A 23,065-nucleotide genomic window follows, 5' to 3' on the forward strand; every position below is an offset into this window, starting at 1 on the left:
TTTCGCTTATGAAAACAGCTCACCTTTGGCTCGGTACATCATGTAACAGTCACTGTCATATACCCTCACAAGATCTTTATAGTTTTTTTGTGAGGTACATACAGTTTTCTTTTACTGTATCCGATCTGAAGCAGTTTTTTCTCCTGCCAATTATCAATTTGCAAATGTCAATATGTGTTTTTACGCTCATTTGAGTTATGTATCTAATTTTTGGAAGGTTTGGTTGTGGGTTGGGTTTTGGTTGGGTGTGGCGGTAGTGTGCCAGGTCATTAAGTAATTCTGCAGTGGCATTTCTTTTAAAAACATTGTTTTGATTTATTGAGCAACATTTCTTCACAACAAGACCCTAGGATCTGGGTTGAATTAAACGACAATTTGATGAATTACTTTCTGATTCATACCAAAAGATATAGATTTTGAAATATTATGTATTTGATATCTTTTTATCCACGGCAGTATCAATCACACTGCTGCATCAATCCCGGATTTGACCTAGAGATCAAGCTTTTATGCAATACAATCAATAACGTATTAGAAATGAGCTATCGCGCGATATGGTCATACAGTCATGTTGCTATCTAGAATACGGTTTCTCTTAAGGAAAAGGAAAAGTCCTTAAATTTCTTTTTGAACACATCAAGGTTTTATGTTGCGAAATCAATGTTTTATTTCGATGTATTGTAAAGCATTAGAAAGGTTTCATTGGGGATATTCAGATGGTGATTTTCTTAGTTTCAAAAAGTGAATGAATTAAAACATAATACATAATAAATTTTCAAAGATATTCTGATTTGCTTATTTTTTTCAGACGTTTTTCTCTAACAATTATACTTTAGGATTTTGTTTTTTTCTGAATATTTGGACAAGCTATCGTTAATCCTTTTATATGGGGTTTGCTTATGTATTGCACACTATCAAGCTACCAAACACCTTTATACAATTTATAAGTTTAAAACTTAACATATATACACCAGGAAATATCAAATTTATGCATGTTTTATTCCAGTAAATTCCAATTCCAAACATTTATTTCTCAAATTAAACTCGAAAATTGATTTTCCAGTTAAAGGACTATATTGACTAAAGGTTAAACCTTAATACTCAAGTAAAAAGAACCTCTCAAAAACTATAAAATAGATTTTAAATATTGATACTCCAGTTACCAATTTATTTTGAAACTGGTTAATATCAAACCTATAAACTCCAATAAACTTCTTTAATGTAGCATTGGAACTCACGGAAGTATCTAACCTGTGTTGCCCAATAACTGTCTTACCTGACTGACACCAGGAATTACCATTTTTTATATAGTGTTCAAGAAAATATTAAACCCATAGGACTCCTGGAAATGTCAAATCTCCGTTTACCAGGAAGTACTAAAGCTGTATAACTCCACTAAAAACCAACCATAAATAATCCAGTGTATACCAAGTGTAAAATATGTGCATTGATAAGGTTGCCTTACAAGCGTCAGCTGTAGGGAATTCCCCTTAATCTCAGCGGTACAGCAATGGGTTTGAGAGCCAATGGTCGCAGGTTGGAACCGCAGTGACGGCACTATCTTCATCACTATTCCTCGTCCTACTCCACCAAGTCCAAAGAAAAACAAAGTGCTTGATTAAACCCCTTAGAAAACCAACATTTAACAATAAAACAGTTGGGTTTGTCTGATTTTTTTTTAGTGAAACATATACAATATGCAACTGTGAAAGTGTTTGTTTAAGTTGCAGTCGCATTTTATTATCTACACTTTATTTATGCATATATATTCACTGCAAGACTTGTGTGATTGGCATTTATTTTTCCTCTTTTCCTTGTGCTGAACCGTGGAACATCGTCAGCTTGAATAGTGAGAAGAAGAACACGGTGTTTTTTACTTTGATATCTGAACGGTTGTGTCGTGTACAGGCAGTGCCGGATGACGTGTACTCTCCGTGATGACGGGCGTTCAGACGGGAAGAATCGACCAGGGGTAGTTAGACAGGACAGACCCGAACAACTGTCAACGGAACGTGATGTACATTATCTACAAATGGCTGCTCATCCGGGTTAAATGGAACTGTGACATCGAACCTGAATAATCCCAGTCATTCCAAGTCCACATAGTTTACGGTGAGCAGGCAGAATCGATGTAAAAACAAAGTCAGTGATTAGGCCAGCTTCTAATCCCGGAGGTATACATGGCGGTATAACCAGCCACTGGCATTCGATTATTGAGTTTTATTACATACTTACTAATCAGCTCCCGCCGTATCACATCCCAAAACCCGTATCAGCCCGCAAAACCCATATCACACCCATTTTGGAAACGCACGTGTAACATTTATATTTATCAACGACGAAACATTATTTTATTTTTTTAAATAGAATTTTGATATTCATCCGTTTCTACAAAACATATCACTATCATTCTCAGAATTCATTTGTATTCCCTTTTCTTTCTTTTGAAAAACAAGGATGATCTAGTTAATCAACACAATGTATGATTTACACTAGTTTGTTGATCCTGTACCAAGGTTTAGGATATGAACTACAATTGTACTGTAGATATCGTTACTGTATCTTGTCTATACAACTCATATCCGTGTTTGTTATTATTATCATATCTAGGGTACCGTGCTGTTGAAAATTGCGACATTACAACCTATAAGATGCCGCGGAGGTGCAAAATTCAAAGCCGCTAGTACGTGCATTTGTCGGCTAGTCGATTTGGTGCCGTATAATTCAAGGCATGACAGGACGCAATAAATAAAAATTTGCCTTCCTCGCAGTTTGTATTTAAATATTTTGCGTTCAAGACAATGTATCATGCACACTAGTGTATTTTGTTTCAACGGTTAAGGGCCAGAGCTATCTGTTATAGTTGTACTATATTCAATTAATGCATCCCTTCGGTTTTTAGGTTAAACTTTTGATATGTACTCAAAGGACTTTATTATAATATGTATAGCTAAGGGTCTGATCGTCAAGAGTACTACTTCCTTCTGCAGGTACAAATATACGCATTTCGTATAGTAAATTTGCTTTAACAGATCAACCCTTTTGCTGCGCGAGGAGTCCAGTTCCCTGTTTCAATTTTGCTATATTTTATATATATTTTACAATAATAATCGTTAACCTACTCTTTGATTTATATACATTTGAGATTTGCTGCTTGTAATCCGCCTTAATGTAAAATGCATATTTCCATTAACATTTCAAGGAAACATAGGATTTCACCTGCTACCGAACTTTTTCATCCTGGTTATTCAAAGTCTATACCTAAGAAGAGGTAGCCCTGCGGAATACTCTGCTCAGACCAAGTCACGCGCGTAATTCGTGATTTCCTATAACAGTGTACTTATGTCTCTTTACATTTGCACTTTTGGAGATCTTTACGGCGTAAATCTCTCACTAGACAATCCAATGGTAAATGTATGATGAAACGTTAGCGATAAATAACCTCCAAGATGGTTGATCTTTATAGATTTGTAAGATGATACGGGTAAACAAGGGACACATGCCGTCGTCGCATGATCATGTCACAGGTTGTTTTTCATCTTTACAAAAGTGAGTATGAATGTTGAGGACAGTTTTTGGTTTGGTTTGTTTGTGGTTTACGTCCTCTTAACAGCTATGATCATTTAAGAACGTGCCAGGTTTTGGTGGTGGAGGAAAGCCGGAGTTCCCGGAAACCCCCCACTAACCTACATGTACGGCAAATACCTGATTCTTTGCAATGAAAAAGTATACTGTATAATGTACGTATGAGTCGAAGTTCTTTCAATCAATTTGGCTGCATTCAGTAACGATAAAGCAACACACTTTCGCTATGACATTTATTCATGTGTACATATATAAAGGTATCGTACATTGTATTAATTGCGTTAGCCGCACGAAACAAGCTGCTGATGAGGGCCAACACGGTACTCCCAGTTACTAAAACACCAGGATCTCACTTAGCAGCGAATTTTTGTCACTTTTCAACACACGTCTGTCAATATGGCAACACAGATGTGATAATTATACCAAAGCTGTCAGTCAACATGCAATATAGTTTAGTCATCAAAGAAGATATAAGCACAAAACTTAATGTAGCTACAGTATGAAATTATTCATTTCAAATAAATGTTTTAGGTTTCAAATTAAACTAATACATATTTTATAAAGAGAGAGTAAGAATTATTTGAACAATGCATAAGCATATACTTTTCAGTCGTTGAAATGAGTGCTTCGCCTCCATTCATGTAACATTAATTGTAATATTTTGTTTTTCTTCGTGAGCAGTGGTTCACATCAACTGATACCAAGGTATAAATATCAATGCAAAAACACAGTTGGTATGTCGTCGAAGACACATATTTCATTCTAGAACTTAAACATTAAAACAAAACTTTCTACAAACTATGTTACAAATATTAATCCACAGAAGAAAAGCGTGTGACAGAAAGAGTTAAATCAAATGGTTATGAAAATAGTTGTATTTGAAGCTATAAAAAAGATCTTTAAAACACTGCTATACTGTTGATATTTCACATCCAGTATTGTATACTGTGATGTGGATTTTTACGAGTATTATAATTTGTTCACGTTAGGCGAAGACGTATTGATACTTGACATACACTGGACAAATCAGTACTTACATGATATAAGGGTCAAATCGAGAATATTGTATACTCTGTATCTGTTTCCTATCCGTCTCCTATCATCATTGGCACTGATCTAATTCTTATGTTCCTAAAGTATGTTCATTATGTAAATATTCATAGTTCATTATATTGCTATTGTTTGAGATGTACCTCCTGGGAGAGGGCTTGTAAAGGCTTTGCTTGTTGCCCAATTCCCATTAAATCTGATTGATTTAATAAAATATTTTGAAATGACAAATATTGTATACTCGCACACATCCACTTATGCAGAACATTTTTTTACCGGTATAATCAATTGACCAGCAAATACATTGTACATGAATCACAACTTAACACTGATTAAAAACCTTTAGTTGAGTGACAAACATCATTAAGCGAGTCTGTGCCTACATTTTTGCTTACTGGATCAATTAAACACAAACATTATAAAATGTTATGGAAAGTTAAACCAATTGTTGAGAAAGTAAAAAGAATTAAAAATATCTTGAAAATGCATTATGGACCCACATAAAAATCGGCAGGTACAACATATGCTCTGGGAAAAAAGCAATATGATACCTCCTGGTATGTACATATAGTAGTTCATAGTGAGAGATTATGTTATGATCACGAAGAAGCAACAATGAAGGGAAGTAGTCAGATTGTTTGGTAGCAAGGTAACCATTGTTTTCATACTGTAATGCCACTTTTGTTTGAAGCTAGAACTAATCTTTGGTATCTTGAGATGAACATTATTGTAGAAAATGATATGAATGTACCTTTTGATATTCTGTTTATCATGGAGAGTTTAAGGTATTTAGTAAGTATCTCATCTCCAAAATGATATGTCTGGTAATGAGTTTTAGATTAAAAAAAAAGTCTTACCATAATTAATACAAGCATAACGAGTGTCATAAAATACTAATATATTTTGGTCGTTTTATTCTCATTATTTTGGTTAAGAATGAAACGAATCGGTCGTAGTATATCTGTACTAATTGGAAAAAAACCCATAACTGGATAAAAACTTTCTTGCTGTTTGCTGAACTTCGTTCTAGAAAAAAGATATGTACTATAAACAATCGTTCTAGTGCAAATGTTCTTTGATTAAGGTATATTTGAGTTGGCTGATATGCAAATACAGAGTATAACACATTACAATATGTATAAGATTGATGGTTGTATGTCAAACAACGCTTCGACCAGCGCTACAACTGGTATGGTTAAGGTTATTTGTCATTGAGCGTATTTACCAATGGATTTCTGGTACGTGATAAAAACTTCCACGTTAGTACCCATTCCACATCTTTCTATGATGATACAATCATTTTGTGGTGTAGGACATGTATGTCATTACAAACTGCCCCATACAATAGCAAAACCACAAGACATACAACTCGTATGATTTATGTCTTTTATATCTTAAAAGCGTTATTGTTTTTCATTTCTCCATGAATTCATCAATACCAACAAAATATATAAAAACAACACATGATTTACAAAAGTACATTATTAGTTGTAAAGATACGTACGATATCTTTGTACCAACACATCATTAACTTCAAAATATTGACCTGCGTCTTCGCTGATAAGACATTTATTTACAAAAGCAAGTATAGTCAGTGCTATATATTCCCCATTACTTGTGTTATTTCTTGTCAGCATTTAGAAATATGCTGCTTGTACTTATTCAGCAAAATATATTTCGTACTAATTGATTTCGTTATTTGTTTGCTTTAGTTCAGCCTGTTAGACGATATGATATGTACGTAATAATTGGTTAGATATACCGTCAGCTGTAACAATCCAATATCATTATATGTTTCAAATGATTATCATTGCGTATGTATTAATGAAGAGAGTTTTTTGGCTATGCATGGTGTTTCATTTGTATCCAACAAGCTTTATATATATTGATAACAATAATACAAATGTGTTCAAATAAACTGAAAGTTTTAAGTGACTTTCATGTTCTGGGTTTCAAAATTATGACGAATAGATAAAAAAGGCAATATGTCAACATTTAAATTGTTTTACAGGAAAATAAAAATATCGCCTTAAACAAACAAAAGGTGAAGATATAATGAGAAATGGCATAACTGATTCCGACCGATTCCGATACAAAAACAGGGAGTAAGGTTGGGGGTATAGGCGGAGGGGTCGAGGGGGTAAGTTTCTTACATATTATACGAAAACGTATCTATAATATCACAAAGCGATCATTCTCACTTGAAACGATACTGATGATTACTTCAATTTTGACAATAATTTTCAAAGTAATAATAAAAAAAACATACTTCTCTTCAAGATTTTCTTAATATAGATTCTATTGATAGATATTTACCCAGTAAAATCTATGTTGTATGTGATTGTAACGTAAGTGGGTAACGTAGTCTAATCGACGAACCTTTTATATGTATGTCATGTCAGAATATAGCCAATGAAAATTATTTAAAAGCCGAAAAAAATAAAGAAAAATGCTTAACTTCACATTTTTGTTTTTGAACCTTTTGGCATGCACAAAGTTCGGTTCATTTTGAGGCAGGAGTAATAACAAGAATAATCAATGTTGATATAAAAGTTCCAAGGAAGAATATCCAGAACAGGATCCTGTCCACCACTTGAGCAACCCTCCGCCAATCCTGTACAATCTCATAATCTCGGTCCCCTTTCTCGTGCTTTTCGAGAATTCGTTTTAAAGCTTGTATTATTTCATCATGCGCTTTATTATTAGAATGTCCCCTTGTGAGGGGTGGGCGCATGTGGCGTCGTAACGAGTCGCTAGAACCCGCATTAAACCGTCCGTCACCATTAAAGCGCCCGTCACTTGTACGGTGATCGTGTATAGTGGTGCCCTCCCGTTCTGTAACAACAGTATCCGCCATGCCATTCTCCAACTGAATTTCGTTTTGAAGTTCTTGGGCAATGTTATCAAGTGTCACCTTTAGGGACATGGTTCGGATGAATTTAGACTCTCGTGGAGTAAGGTATGAGCTAAACGTTTTGTCGTCGTTTATACACAATAGGGACTGCATCCTTCCAAAACAAAGGGTGCGTATCCACGGTGGTACTTCAACTCTGTTAGGGCCCCGGTGGTGCAGATTCAGCACAAATACAGTCATCATGACGGATAGAGAGGTTAAAGTCATCACGATGGTCAGATATATACCTGAAAAGACAAGAAAACTATACAAATCATTTGTCTTCCTATCATAACTGTCAGATGTAATATAGACGATAACATACCTCGGGACTTAAATGAATTAAAATATTGACACACTCTATTCTATTTGAAAGAAATAATCTACAAGATTAAGCCGATACAAGATAATTACAAAATTGACGTCATTGTTAGACACGTGACCGAATGCATTGATACTTTATATATTTCATTGTTTTACATACTGACATAACTAACGTTTGCTACTTTGACTTCAAGAAATAATTTAACTTATTCCTTCTTCTTAAAGGTATGATGACAGTAGAAAATGTTAAAATAATTTCAGAGATGCAACAATGACCGTCTGCAAGCAAGGACAGAAAACAACCTGGTCAAATTAACCCACATCCTTCGGTTTTTGTTATTTGTGTTTCAGAACCAGATATAAAGCAAACATGGATAGTTATCCTGTTTTACCTGGAAAATCACACTTAGAAAACAGCATATACATGAACACATACATATACACTTACATATTTTGTCTCGGTTTGTTTTTAACACAAATAGAAAATGACAACTTATTTCGCTATTCATCCAATAAGGGGCGGACTGGGTAAACATGTCAACTGTCCCCCTTACTGCCTGCAGTATAAGAGTGCTTTTGGACGAAATGATTTGATTTGACAGCTGACTGAACTGATTCGGCAAACTGTTGCTTAGCTTAGTGAGTTGTTTTTAGCGGTTTAGAGTCGAGACACCGGTCATTTACACTCTTTGCTGGACAAAGGAAACAGGCGTGTTCAAAAGCTCGCAAAATAAGTTTTCTCTTTCCTGTTGGTGTTCAAAACAACCTTAGCCTTTATTATTCATACCAAACTGATGAATCTTATTCCGAATACATATATTGTCGTATTATTATAATTTGTAATGTCGTCGCTTCATTAAAACTGGCTCTAAGATGAGGTCCTTACAAGTACAAATACAAAAAAATCAATGTCGAGTTGTAATAAGCAGATGATGGATCCTGAAGGCATTGTGTAGACAAAATGGCGCTAGGGATTACATTGACTGCCTTAGGTATGTCTGGTCTGATCGACACGTCTTTTCAAACTGTACAAAATGTAATAACACATAAAAACATATCCACTTTATGATTACCAACGCCTCAATCATATATTTTAATGTTATATACCAAACAAAGGAAAGGATATTACATTCATCCATTTACTCCCTTGCAAATGAAGTTTCAAAATGGCAGAGCCGATCATGTATGGTTAAACGTATTTACGATAATTTTCTGAACATATTAAGAACAACCTCAATGTTGGTTAAATCAAGAGCGAAATGTAGGCTAACTTGTATGTATTGCACCGGCGATATATCTCAAGTTCAACTCATTTGTTTACTTCTTTGGCCTCTGTAGAAGCCGTCATGCTTTATCAAAATATATGATTATAAGACTATTTCATGCCCAGGGGTGTAGGATAGGGAAGTTCCACCCGAGGGTTTTTCAGATTTGGTAAAACCCGAGGCTTTGCCGAGGGTTTTGCCAAATTTGAAAACACCGAGGGTGGGATTTCTCTATCCTACACCCTTGGGCATGAAAGATTATTTTTTCTCTCATGTTCCTGTGTAATATAGAGCTGTCCAGGGTAAGAAAGGGGTGTAGGACATTTCTATATTACACCCCATTTCACGTGACGTGACGTCATAATGGCTCAACAATGACGTGACGTCACGAATTTGGATGACACAATGCAGAAAAGGCGACGTGATGAAATTAAAACCTTTTACGATATATTTACCGTACACGTTTGAAAGATGAGCTTCATTTTTATGCACACACTTGTTTGCAAATATTGGATATACTAAATCTGGCTGGCTAATTCGTTTTCGTCTAAAAAGTTTAGGAAGAAAAATGATATTTTCAAAATGGTGGCCAGTCCAAACGCATTTTCATGGTTTGTTAGCTTATTCTGGTGGTTGGAATGGGAGAATGATATATCCCATTAGTTACATTGACATATATAAAATAAAGAATTATAGTTGTGAAATACCCCAATCTGATTAAAATCATATGGTACATGGCTTCGTTAACTTCGTACTATGCCTGAACATCTGAGTGTGCCGCGGTCAGGGTCACGTTCAGGTGATCTTTATATTTATAAATTTTGACCAATCAGAGACCCTCTTTCAAAGGGGCGCTCGGAGTTGTAACAAATATGGCGGACATTGATGAGAATGATGCGAAAGTTCTGAAGTTATTTGAGATTGATCGTCTGAAACACGAACAGAAAAAGATATTCGAAGCTTTAAAGAAGAAAGACTGTATGGCGGTGTTGCCTACGCAATTATTACCCATTGGGTACGTTTTCCTTGGCGTCGTAGAAACGTCAGTTCCAGCGCCATATTTGTTTTGGAAAACTAATATGTTCGATACCCCTCGCTATATATCTATCAACCATGATATTCCGATTCGCTGGCAAACTTTTGCAAGCGCGCCTCTGATTGGTTTATCTAAAGGTCACTTGAACGTGACCCTGACCGCGGCACATTCAGATGTTCAGGCGGAGCCATGTAACAGATGATCAGATTGTAAATACCCATGCCCTTTACAATGTTGTATGCAGTATACTGCTTTGGGTGCTGATCACGAAAGTTTTAGTATGATATGCAAATTGGTAACAGCTCATTGATACGGTATAAACTTACATATCCACGCACATTCGATATTTTCTCAGTATACTTGTATCAGGATAACTAAATACGGTTATTTAACGCCAAATTATGTACCTATGATACATGCTTAATATATCATATTTTATTGAATACTTTAGCCTTAAACTTTATTGGTAGCACCTTGGTCATATGTTCGATCAAAATTGAAAAAAAAAGAAGTTAAATAACCCCTTTTTCATTGAAAGAAAAAGTATGACAATATCTGGTCAATATCTGTCCTATATTTTGTTCTTGTGATATCCTGTTCAATAACTTTTTTCTCAGAATTACCATATATATGGCCTTATAACTAGTATTTGGTCTCGGAAATATAGTTCATACACAAAATGTTTTATTGGGTCCAATTTAAATTCATCTTTTATTTTTGGAGGAAAAAGATCGGGACGAACTGGCAGACGGGCGGCCGTGAACAGAGTACAACGTATATGCCATAGCTTCAACACACCAATATAATATCTAACAATCGATACCGATATGAATAAACAACAACGAGAACTTTAGAGAGACAGTAATTCAACGGAACATCTTAAAAAGAAACAAAACCAGGGCATATTTTTAGCACCACATGTTGCACCCTTCAATATGTCTCTTGTCAAATGTTGAGAACATCAATCTTAATATACATTGAACAACTCTATAATCCTAGTAGGCGCTGCAACACCATAATAGAAATCAGGTCACTGTGATGATCGTAAAGAAAATCATAAACATTGATTAAAACATCTTAGGTTTGAAACCTTGGTTGATATTTTCATTGCTTTACACGACGCATCAAGACATTTTTGTTATAAAGATTATTCCATCTAGTAGCAAATCAATATCATCTGAACGCCCTTAACAAAAGAGACTATTGTATTATATGTTACTACTGGGGAAAGGTCATTCCTAGTATGAATTTAGCTTAATATAGATTTTACAGATCACGGAATAGCTGTGCACGTAAAGTGACTATTCGAATACCAATAGCTTTTTCAATATTTTGATAAAATATTTCAAAACTGGCATCATTCAAACTGAACAAAAAGCATGTGAACAATCAGATATTATCAATTTATTTATCAAGGGCCAGATCGTGGGGTGAAAACACTGAAATTCACATAAAAAGATTATTTGACAATAACATATTCATTGAGACAATTGTTTACAAACATTCTATAATCAACTTATCCGAGATAAAAACAATACTGACAGCAAAAACGTCTAGCATAAAATATTTACTTATAAATACGAAAATTCGTGGTGATTTATCGAAGAAGTATAAGATTTAGTTTTCTTGTCGGAAAATCAATACTTATTCACTGTTACAATCACTGAACATTGAGTTCTAGCATCCCAATCGAGTTTACTTCTTAAAAATAATATGTACTTAATATAAAAAGGTTTCATCTCCATATAGGACTAGATGACCTTTCACATGATTTACATGTATTAGTTGCTTAATGATAGGTAATAACAAAACGGATGAATTCAAACCAAACACATTTAACACTAGGTCATATCTTGAATATTAATTTTAGTTAAAAAGTATGATTTAGTTTGTTCCTTTCAATTTCGTTTGTAACAGAAATCGATGATTTCACGAACATTTTGAATAAAGAAACCGTCATTGTTGGAATATAAAGAACTAGACGGTCGCTTATATCAATAGCGGTTAAATGACTACCGGGCACGGTACCGCTGTCTTACTGGTGTACGAGAGCTCTGCTGTTCAGTTTATGTTCAGTCACGACTTAGAGAAATGAAACAAACTTTGCAATTTGTGGACCTAAAGGGTAAACAATCCCCATGAGACTACCAGCGTAAATTGGCCGGTGATGAAGGCGTTTCCGTGAGGCTCCTTCGGAGAACGAAAACAAATTTGAACGCGCTGGATTAAATGGGATAATAGGAAAAACTCTAATGGAAACATATTTGTTTAATGGAGATGTCAAAATAAGAGTAAAACTGAAAAAGGAGACTATCTTCTCCAAGGACAAGCTAAATCCTGTTTTATACAACTTTGGTAATGTAACGTAAATGAAAGATATAGTTAAAGTGAAATATTTTGAGAAATATTCCATTAGATAAAACCAAAAATAGATAAAAGGAGATCTTGATATACTCCTTTCATTCCTAGCATCCCCAGATTTTCCAAATTTAATACAGCACTAGGGGCTTTGAGGTATAATAACAATGCTTATTTCTAACTATATATTCTACGACGTGGCACGCCTAATGAATATCGAATAACTCATTTTAACATACTTGTTTTCTTCTTACTATATTTGTAATCCGGAAGTAATTGTTTCTGCTTATTTGTTAGTATGTTCAGGACTAAAACTATGTCCATTGAGACCCCCGTGAGTATCGGAACTCAGAATATGCCACTTGTCCCCTCAGTATTCGCCTCACAGAGGTACCTGCGCCCCGACGCTACTAACGTGCCAGATCTGGTAATTCATAACCACTGGAGACCTTGTTTGCGTATGTATAACATCTATTCAAAGAGGCAGTGCTATAATAGTATCTCAGCTGATTCACATATTTTTTTTAATTTTAGGAAAGGCTATATATTTTATTTTCCTCTATGCTTTTTGTTCTATTTGAAATTTATGATTGGGTTGGTGGGTTCTGAGTGCTCCATAATTTCAATGGTGTCATATGTGGATACCAACGACGTGACACAAAGGAGATCACTTATGGTTTATTAAGGTGTTGTTTAAATCTTACTGATTTTCAATTAAACATACTGCAAATAAATGTGCTTCTGTTTAAAAGTCTTATCATATGATGGACTATATCATCAATGATAACTGTTTTGTTTTGAATACTCAAGTTAATTATGTCATGAAGTTTAACATTTGCTTGCAGAGAAAAAAAGACTAGCATCGCTGCACGGTGTGGAGATATCGCTTACACAATCCATCATTTATTTAGAGCTATATGTTACATCGTTATTACATTACAAACTAATTCTCCTTTATAGACAAGATTCTGATTACATCAAAGACCGATCCCTTGTCTAGATGTCTGGATGACAGCAAGGGCAAATGTCATGTGTGTATTACTCACGAGGGACGCATAGGATATCTGGGTCAATGCCAAGTTATAATAAATATGTTGTGAAATGCTTTTACATTGGATGATATAATCGTTAATATCGTTATGGAAACCTTTTATCGCCTTTACATATGATATTACAGTCTTAAGTAAAAATAGAAATATTTATACAATACTAGCCGCCGTGACCTTGCTTGAATCTACTTAGTAGTGTAAAATAACTTAATATTCAGTCTTACGCTATCCTCAAGCAATCATTTTTCTTTCTTTGGATGTCTATAGATCCTTGTAATCATACCAAGCACAGATGGCATTGACAATGGGGATTCCAGTATTTGAAAATTTGGAATAAATGATATAGCATAACAAACGTGTACTGTCATGCTCTCCTTTACAATGTTTTCTTTGTTAACACATGCACAGTACAATACAACAACAAGAGCATCCCAAAGTGTGAAACGAGTCCATCTTTCCAAAGATAATGCGATGAAATTCAATAATACAACGTAACATCACTATTATACTTACATTTTTTGAATTGATATGTTTTGAGTGCAAGGCTTTTCTCAATGGCTAGTACATTTTCCTACTACTGAAAGGTTATATGCTTCTCCAATCTTTCGCTGGTTTATTCAGCAAGATATAACAGAATATATTAATATTCTCGACATATCAGTCCTCACGAAAGAATAATAATATTATATTGTTTTCTATAACCATGGCAGCTCTAGAACGTTCATAAGACGACTTATTATGAAATAAACAAATAATCACAATTAAGCTACATATACATATTATTCATATCAAAACTCTTTAAAGTTATCTTTGAAGGCAAAATAATTTATTGTTTAGAAAAAAATATAAGAAAAAATAAAAATACTCTTCAAAATTCTATCTGAAAGAATAATGGTTACATTTGAATTTAAGAATACGATTACACATATCGAAATACTCTTTAAAGTTCTCCAAAAAAAGGAAAATGAAGGTTATTATCATCTTCCAAGTTCTGTAAACATAATGACAATTTAAGAATAAGACAAACATGTCAAAATACTGTTTAAAGCCATCTGAAGGTTAACATAATGTACTGTGATAATACCCTACATGTTTCTATCTGAACGGGTAATTAATGTTGCATTTGAAGTCGTAAACTTAGTATTCTTTTGAGGACGAATGTTTGTTAAGCACGTATTGTGCTCTCACTGTGACATATTTTCACAGTTATATAATAAAATTTGCAGTAATAACATAAATAGAGGAATGTCAATGAAAAGAGTAAAAATAGGTTACGAATTCAACAGCACAGTAATATATTAAGGGGCTAAGAAAACTGTTATGTTTTTTTTCATGAAATGTTGGCATTTTACATTTTTGTTTCCAGCAAATTGTATGCTGAAATACTTCCATAGAAATATTCTATTTCTATCTTTAAGTATAAGTTTCTGTAATGTTTAACAGACTCGAAGAAATTTTGCTGTACATGTTACAAAAATGCTCTAGATTGTACGAAATAATTTTGAAGCAACTGAATACAAAAGCTTGGTAAACTTTTACCTTTAGACCCTGAAACTTTGGTATTCAAAACAAATCATAGTGCCCATTCGTCCCTGTGCCACTGTGAGAAACACATTTGATCTTAAATTGTAGCGAGTATTAAATGTATTTGGTAATGAGTTAGTTAGTTTTAATAAACATGTATGACATGAAGATTGCAGAAAATAATACACGATTAGTTTAAACGATCTTTAAATCTGAAGCACTTGAGCAAAAGTTTAGAGGAAAATACAACATTTTTTGAGATAACTATAATGATTTGAGCTTCACGAAATCCTTATCCAGACTGTGCTTGAAAACAAAGAGATCGAACAGGTTTTGTTGAAATCAGATCTTGGATTATGGACTGCGCTTGCATGATGTGTATGGCTCATGCGTCTTTAAATGAACAAAAAAACTGCAAACAGAAGTAATTGAAAATGTAATAGGAGGATTGTGGGAAGAATACACCATAAAATTGCCTGGTACCTAATATAATAAAAAAAATAACTTTTCCCATTAAAACGGATGACACATGCCATATATTTTACCCATGAGTTTTCAAGCTCTTTTCTGATTTTCACCGAACTTGTATCAGTTATTAGACCTGCGGCCCTTCTCCTCAGATGATTGATCTTACTGGCATCACCTTATGCTTTGTAGATCAAGTAATCTCAATCTGTAATTACTACCAATATCAGTCTTTAAATACCGGTCTACCTAATTTCCTACCTGACAATTTACCGTTATTAGAAACACCTTATTTGATAAAGATTTGTCCCGTCATGTTTTTGTATTGATCAGGTGGCTATATTTAGTTAATGATCATAAAGTCAGACATAATAACAACAGTCAATACATAACGCATCAAAGCAAAAACTATCAACTTTCCTCTAAGGAAAAAAATTGGAGGGCGAATCATGTAGTCTGGCAGCGGGAAGAACGTTCTGTACATCTAATGGAATAAATCCAGTAATCCAATCGAATTCAAGTAAATATGTAGGTCTCTACCGATTTCAGACAGAATGAAAGAGTCATTGTAGACAGCTATTTAAAACACCTAGTTGAAAATAATGTCGTGCTAGCAACAGCGTATTTCCACTGAGTATATAGACTCTTTTCAGATTGGAAACCCTGGTTGACTACTGTGCCGGTTAAGACGACGCATCTGTCATGATACATAACACAGGCTGTGTAATAGTGTTAATAGTGTTAAAATTTTAATTGCATGTATCTATATCGCATTTATCGGGTAATTTGACGTAATGCATTTTATGAATGGGATATTGCATACTATATTGTATTTTTAGCTTCTTCTTACATCTAGTGAAGAATACCCTGTCAGTCTAGGTCCAGCTGTTCAGGGGCTGGTTAGCTAAACGACTTATTTACGAAAACAGTTAAACTTCAATCTTTTGAGTAATATCTTAACTCATTCAAAATTGCCAAACCATAAATAGTTCTTTGTCATGAAAAGTTACCTCTATTTAGTGCAGTAAATAGATATATAGATATATTGCAGGAAAACAGGAGAAATACTGACAAACGGTTGCAAAAAAGGGAGTCAGACACTGTTATCGACATATGACGTCAATGGAATACATATTTCAGTTATCAATAAAGTATTAAATAGAAGACGGATAATTTTGTATTCTTATATTTTCACAGAAACCAACCAATACATATCCTCGTATGTTTATCATGCAGGTTTTACAATGAATATCGGTCAAAGACCTCACACAATTTACTATCTGTACAATATGTTATATCCATTTAAATATGAGGCAATAATATCAACAGAGTAGCAGTATGTGTAAAGTATATACTGATACTATCCCACAGCTATATCATTAGAGAGACAGTGACAATATGTGATAAATATACTGATACTATCATATAGCTATAACATTGGGGAGAGTAACACTATGTGATAAACCATACTGCCTTGGTTTACAAGCTTGGATATTGTCTTTAATTCCGTCAGGTCTGAAATTGCAGTAGTCATAAGGGATCAAAACTGAGCCGTTTCTATAAGGATTTAAATAATTTAAATATCCATCAATATGCCTTTAATGATACATAGCCTTCCCTGTCGTTCCCCTGGCGTGCTTAAAACCCATTTTGACTACGGAAATGGGCAGAGATGGTTTTCGATTTCTAGATAGTAATTACACACTTGCAATTCGTCTACTACATGTAGCATACAAAAGGATTGGATTAGAGAAATGGAATTTATATATTTCCTAGAAACAGGTGTCATATATAGCACTCGCATTGACGCCACCTGTCGGAAAGATTTTGGCAAATTGTATTGCCTTGTGTAAATGTTGCATTACTACCAATGCACTATGAATTTATGCATTTACCAATAAATGGCAAAACAATTTACAGTGGACATACCTGTATATGTATGTAAAAGCTTGATTTCCCATGCGTTGACCATACAGGATCTAAACATGATACTTTATATTGTATGACTACTGACATACTGGCCATACGTGTTTATGCTGTAACATAAAGTGTTTCTTTATTTAAACATCATCATTAAAGGAGTCACGGTAGTCTAGTGGTATGACGCCGGGCTCCTGACCGAAGGGTTGCGAGTTCGAGTCACGGCACGGTATTGTGTTGTATCTTTGGGCAAAATACTTTACTCCGCTTGTTCCAGTCTACTCAGCTGTAAATGAGTACGTGATTAAGCACTGCTAGAATTGTCAAAGCTAGCCATGAGCGCCGAAATGGCAGCACCGGCTGTATGCTCCCCAGGGAATTCGGAGAGGTGTTGGCTGGTTACAAAGCCCCTATAATTACCACAGATAATAATTTGTGAACTGCTTTGAAACGACCTACAAACTAGGTTGTGATAAAGCGGTATACAATAACCTCGAATTGTTATCCTTATTACTGCTTGGCCCTATTAAGTTACAATACTAACATGATGTGGTCCATTTAAGTAAAATGGCTACAATGACTTAAAAGTATACTTACAGGTATATGTAAGTCAATGATACACCTAATTGCAACAGTGTGCTTGCATCAACTGATCTGATTGAAAGTTCGCGACTTTCACTACCAGTCTGTAATATCATTCTCCGCTAATGTTCATGAAATATAAGAACGTGTACATTAAACTCTGCTTATTTTGAAATACCTGAATCTATTGCAAAGGTTTAACGCATACATGCACCATTGTCTCACAACAATAATAAGAATACACTGTCAGTTTCGTGTCGAATAGATAATTTTGAGTAAGAATTTTTTAATCTGCTTTCATGTTAACCGGTTTCTTTTGTATTAAGAACGTTATTATTTTTAAATAAATCCAGATAGATATAAACAAAATAACACATCTGTTTAACGCTTATCCACTGCAATTTTCATTTCAAAGTTTATTACCAGGAAAGATGAATGATAGAGGTCTGGGTTTTTTTAACATATTTTATCTAGTTGGTTACAATTATTGCACTATTATTTCTTGTATCTGTTTCCTTACGTGGCTCGCCGAAGGCAATCTTCTATTATGGTTGCGTTAATTCATTTATATTTTCTGATATTTGTCGTCAATGTTCGTTAATATGAAGAACTAACAGAACTTAATTATTATGACATTTATTACTGAATCCCTAAAACTAAAACCGATTTCGTAAATGATGCAAATGGAAGTCACAGAAGAGTCCACAGTGCCATAATACAATTACTACCAAGTTTGGGCGAAATCGAGCAATACATTAATTTAAAAAAATTCAGAGACAACACCGGCCATGTTTAAAGTCCGATGGGCAAATGCGGTGCTAAATTGACTTCCGTGCATGCCCATCAATACTCCTGTCGATTGTCTTTAGTAGCGTCCAAAATATTGATCGAACAAAATGGCGACGGAAGCGGAAGTGGCGGGGAATACAAATTTTAATAAGAAGAAACGGAATAAAAACAATAAACTCCCCAAACTTTGTTCAGGGGGCTTTATAAACAAACTTATCATACTTCTCTTTAAGAATATTCGATTAATCGTTAAGTGAACCACGCGGACGAGACAATAACGAAAGTCTATAGGGCGACTAATGTGATAAGACAGAAACGGTATTGTTATTGTCATGTATCTTCCTTGCCGTTTTGCAGATTCATTTCTGCTTCGGTATCTTATTATATTTAGCACTGTAGCATACGTCAAGAGTCGATAAGCACGCGTGTTTTTGCAGAAGGGTTGTGAAATGTCATTATTTCATTCTCTAATGCAATACTCCCGTGCAAGGAATACGGACACAATAACATTTTTGTCTGATCAACAGATTTCAGTGGGTCGCAGTCTGCTGTATGTTGACTCGCGTAAAATGCCTTTAATATTTCCTATATTGTTGATAAGGTCATTGTATTAAATGACAATTGAGCTCGCGCTCACGCACAATTCCTGAATTGACAATTATTGCACCAAGCTTTTAAGTGATAAGTGAAAAACAACGCATATACAAAAATGTAAAATGTGAACAGATAACAGGAGCAAAGCAGAAGCAGATATCATCCACATTATCTATATACATTGAACAACAAAAAGATATAAAGGTTTCTTAATTTGCTTAATAAATATATTTTGTATCTATTTATTTTGTTTGGTATTTTTTTTTAATCCCCCCTCCCCCTAATCGCCGAGAGATAAAAGTCATATCCGTGATTTAACAGAAACGCATTTTATGATTATATGTAGTTTAAACTGTTAAATTTCTTATAACGCATCACTGTAGGTTTTTTGTACTATGTACATGAACCAAGATGATATTGGATTGTTCTCTATATAAGGATTGATGTTAAATGACCATTACCACCAATACTATCACCAGGCTTTATACATTCTCTAGAGAACTGTACTGTTACAGGACCTAATTCATAGATATTACTCCAGGAAGCCATCAGCCAATGACATCATAATTCCAGGAGTACCAAACTACATATGTTGCAGTGTTTCCAGAGCAGAAAGACACGAGGCCCATGGGACTTAGCGGTCACCTGAGTTCTGATATGTTTATACAAACAGTTGATTTTTGTTTTTAAAACATTAACAGAAATTGTTCAAAGACACAAAAAAACACCCACCTTTTTCAATATCTAGCATGCAGATTTAAGACTGAAAAGTATTTGAAACTAGCTCGTCTAATTCTAAACAAGGAAAATGCCCTGGGCTTACTCAACATTTTCAAAGTATCAAACTGTCAACTCAGGGTTATAATTCCAATCAAGTTATCAAAATGTAACATCCAAAGTATCATTTGCCAATATAAACCATAATAAATGTCCCCCCCCCCCTCATAGGGTAATACAATTCACAATTTTGGTAAAGCACCTTAAACCCTTCCATCTATGAAAAGTATTTGATTCTACTATATCTGGGTCTTGAGAAGAAGATTTTGAAATTTCAGTCAATTCGACCCTTTTTGGCCCCACCCATCAGCCCCGGGGGTCAGTCAGGGCTGATATGTGCATACCATCAAACTGCTTTCCAATACTGATAATGCTAACCCAAATTGAATTACTTCTAATGGAAATTAAACCAAATGTTGATCAAAAATGTGATTTCCCTATATAAACTATGGTAAAGTTTACCCCCTCCCCAGGAGGAAACATGAGACCCCAGGGTCATGAAAATCATAATTTTGGTAAAGCACCTTAAAACCCTTCCATCTATGAAGAGTATTTGATTCTACCGTATCTCGGTCTTGAGTAGAAGATTTTTGAAATTTCAGTCAATTTGACCCTGTTTGGCCCCACCCATCAGCCCCTTGGGATCAGTCAGGGCTGATATGTGCATACCATCAAACTGCTATCCAATACTGATAATGCTGACCAAAATTGAATTACTTTCAATGGAAATTAAACAAATGCTGGTCCAAAATGTGATTTCCCTATCTAAACTATAGTTAAGTTTACCCCCTTCCTCAGGGGGAAACGTGAGACCCCAGGGTCATGAAATTCACAATTTTGGTAAAGCATCTTAAGACCCTTCCATCTATGAAGAGTATCTGATTCTACCCTATCTGGATCTTGAGAAGAATATTTTTGATTTTTTTACCCTTTTTGGCCCCGCCCATCAGGCCTCTTGGGGTTGGGGACCATATAATTCATAATTTTGGTTGACCTTTGGCCATGGAAGGTGTCTGCATAATTTCATTGAAATTAGTTTATGGGTTTTGGAGAAGAAGTCGAAAATGTAAATTGTTTACGGACGCACGACGCACGACGCCGTACAAAAGGCGATCGCAATACATATATATAGGTCACTTGAGACTTTGTCTCAGGTGACCTAAAAGTATCCAAAAAAATATCCCAGATTATTGATTTTAAAATATATCTATTACTGATTGAAACATACTCTTTGTAAAAACAATGTTCGTTTCAAGAATATCACAGACTTTTAATTTGGAATATATTGATGTTATACGTAGATCCTTTTGCATAGTATTTACTTTAATATTTTAGTAGATTAAATATTTCTACTTCCCGATATAGATCACATAAATACATTTAGTTGCTAGGTAGTTGACATATACTGCTAATTTTTAATCATGTTTTGTTCTGAATCATGACACGCCAAAGGCGAACTAACTGTGATGTATTGTGTAGTAAAAATAATATGACGCAGACCGGAGGTCGTATTAACATTTTTACACAGTTAATTATGGTCCTTTTTAATCAACGTGGGCTCTCCTGTCCTGATTCATAATGCCATTGGGCTTAACACTGTCTATCGCGCAGTTCCCGACAACAGCATCAATGCCTTTTGGACAATGACGTAGGAACCTCGTAGGAATGGATCTTCAATTTCACATCATAACGTGTATGATATAGATTGAGAGAATAATCTTATTTGTAAGCGTTGCCAGAAAATCAAAATTATCAACGAAAAAATGTTCGTGTTTGTAAATGGAATGTTGGTGTGCGTCATTATTTATCGCAGAGAAAATCTGATAGCTAAAGCCATATATTCGAATAATAAATATTAATCAACGAAAACTTCATACAAACGCCAAGTTTACCGCGTAGATTTTTTTTTTTTTTGCATCAATTAAAAAACAACATTTTTTAAAATTTAAATAATTCATTCTGTTGGCATAAATGTGCAGCAGGTCTTGTAGAAATAAACCGAAGCACCCGGAAAAAAACCCACGTGACTGGGCAGGTGACCACATTCCTTTTTATGTCCGATCGGGGAATCTGACCATGGCCGTCTTTGTGGAAGGTGAATGCGCTATCACATGCCCGCCAACAAAGCTTAAAAAGTATGTCTCATTTTCTAATACAATTCAAATAACAAAAACATGATATGATATACACTGAAAAAAAGGAGAGGTTTACGTCGTTTCTGTAACATTTATGTCACGGAATAATTGTTGAAAGCGTTAATTCTTTTTCGAATTTTCTGTTGTTTAATATAAAGTTTAGCGTTGTATTTTGAGTTGTGCATAGTAAATATGACATTTTAAACACGGGGGTGGGGTGGGGTGGTGTTATTTATAAAGTATTTATGAAGTATGTTCCATGTTCAAATCAAAATGACAACTTACAGACTTACAGATTGAATTCAGCTTCTTTACGAACGTCAGTAAATTTATGTCGTTTTGAAAAAAAAACCAAAAAAAACCCCCATTTTATTCGAAGGTTTTTTGTTAATGTTTTTGAGGAAGAAAGCAATATGTGTAGATATTTATGGTTTAATCAATACTTTATACCGGGAAATATTTGTCGCAGTTTAACCTTCGCCTTTCGCCTTCACATTGAGGGACAATTTGTCATGACAGCAAAACTTAAATAACAAAAAACAATATTTGGTACATGTAAGTACATGTGAAAGGCGAACTTGACAGTAGGCGAATACGGATTTTCAAAGTCAAGGGCGAAAGATTATGGTATATAGTATCACTCTATTCCTTTGTAAATCAAATTGGGAAACCTTTTGCGAAAAAAAGGCGTGACTTCATATACTGAAACAAGATATCAA

The 23,065-nt window shown here is 34.6% G+C and overlaps 1 protein-coding gene across 1 annotated transcript in view; it reads right to left on the reverse strand.

Annotated features, from left to right (window-relative positions):
• Window positions 1–3,804: 3,804 nt before the first annotated feature.
• LOC110447236 (neuronal acetylcholine receptor subunit alpha-10-like) overlaps window positions 3,805–23,065 on the reverse strand; it is a 57,757-nt gene continuing 38,496 nt past the window's right edge. The window contains exon 6 of the mRNA XM_021492786.1: window positions 3,805–7,776. Within this exon, the coding sequence (XP_021348461.1) occupies window positions 7,139–7,776 (638 nt within the window). The 3' untranslated portion in view covers window positions 3,805–7,138. The remainder of the gene's footprint in view (window positions 7,777–23,065) is intronic.

Source organism: Mizuhopecten yessoensis, unplaced genomic scaffold, assembly GCF_002113885.1.
Source record: "Mizuhopecten yessoensis strain PY_sf001 unplaced genomic scaffold, ASM211388v2 scaffold3235, whole genome shotgun sequence".
In the NCBI taxonomy this organism is placed as follows: domain Eukaryota; kingdom Metazoa; phylum Mollusca; class Bivalvia; order Pectinida; family Pectinidae; genus Mizuhopecten; species Mizuhopecten yessoensis.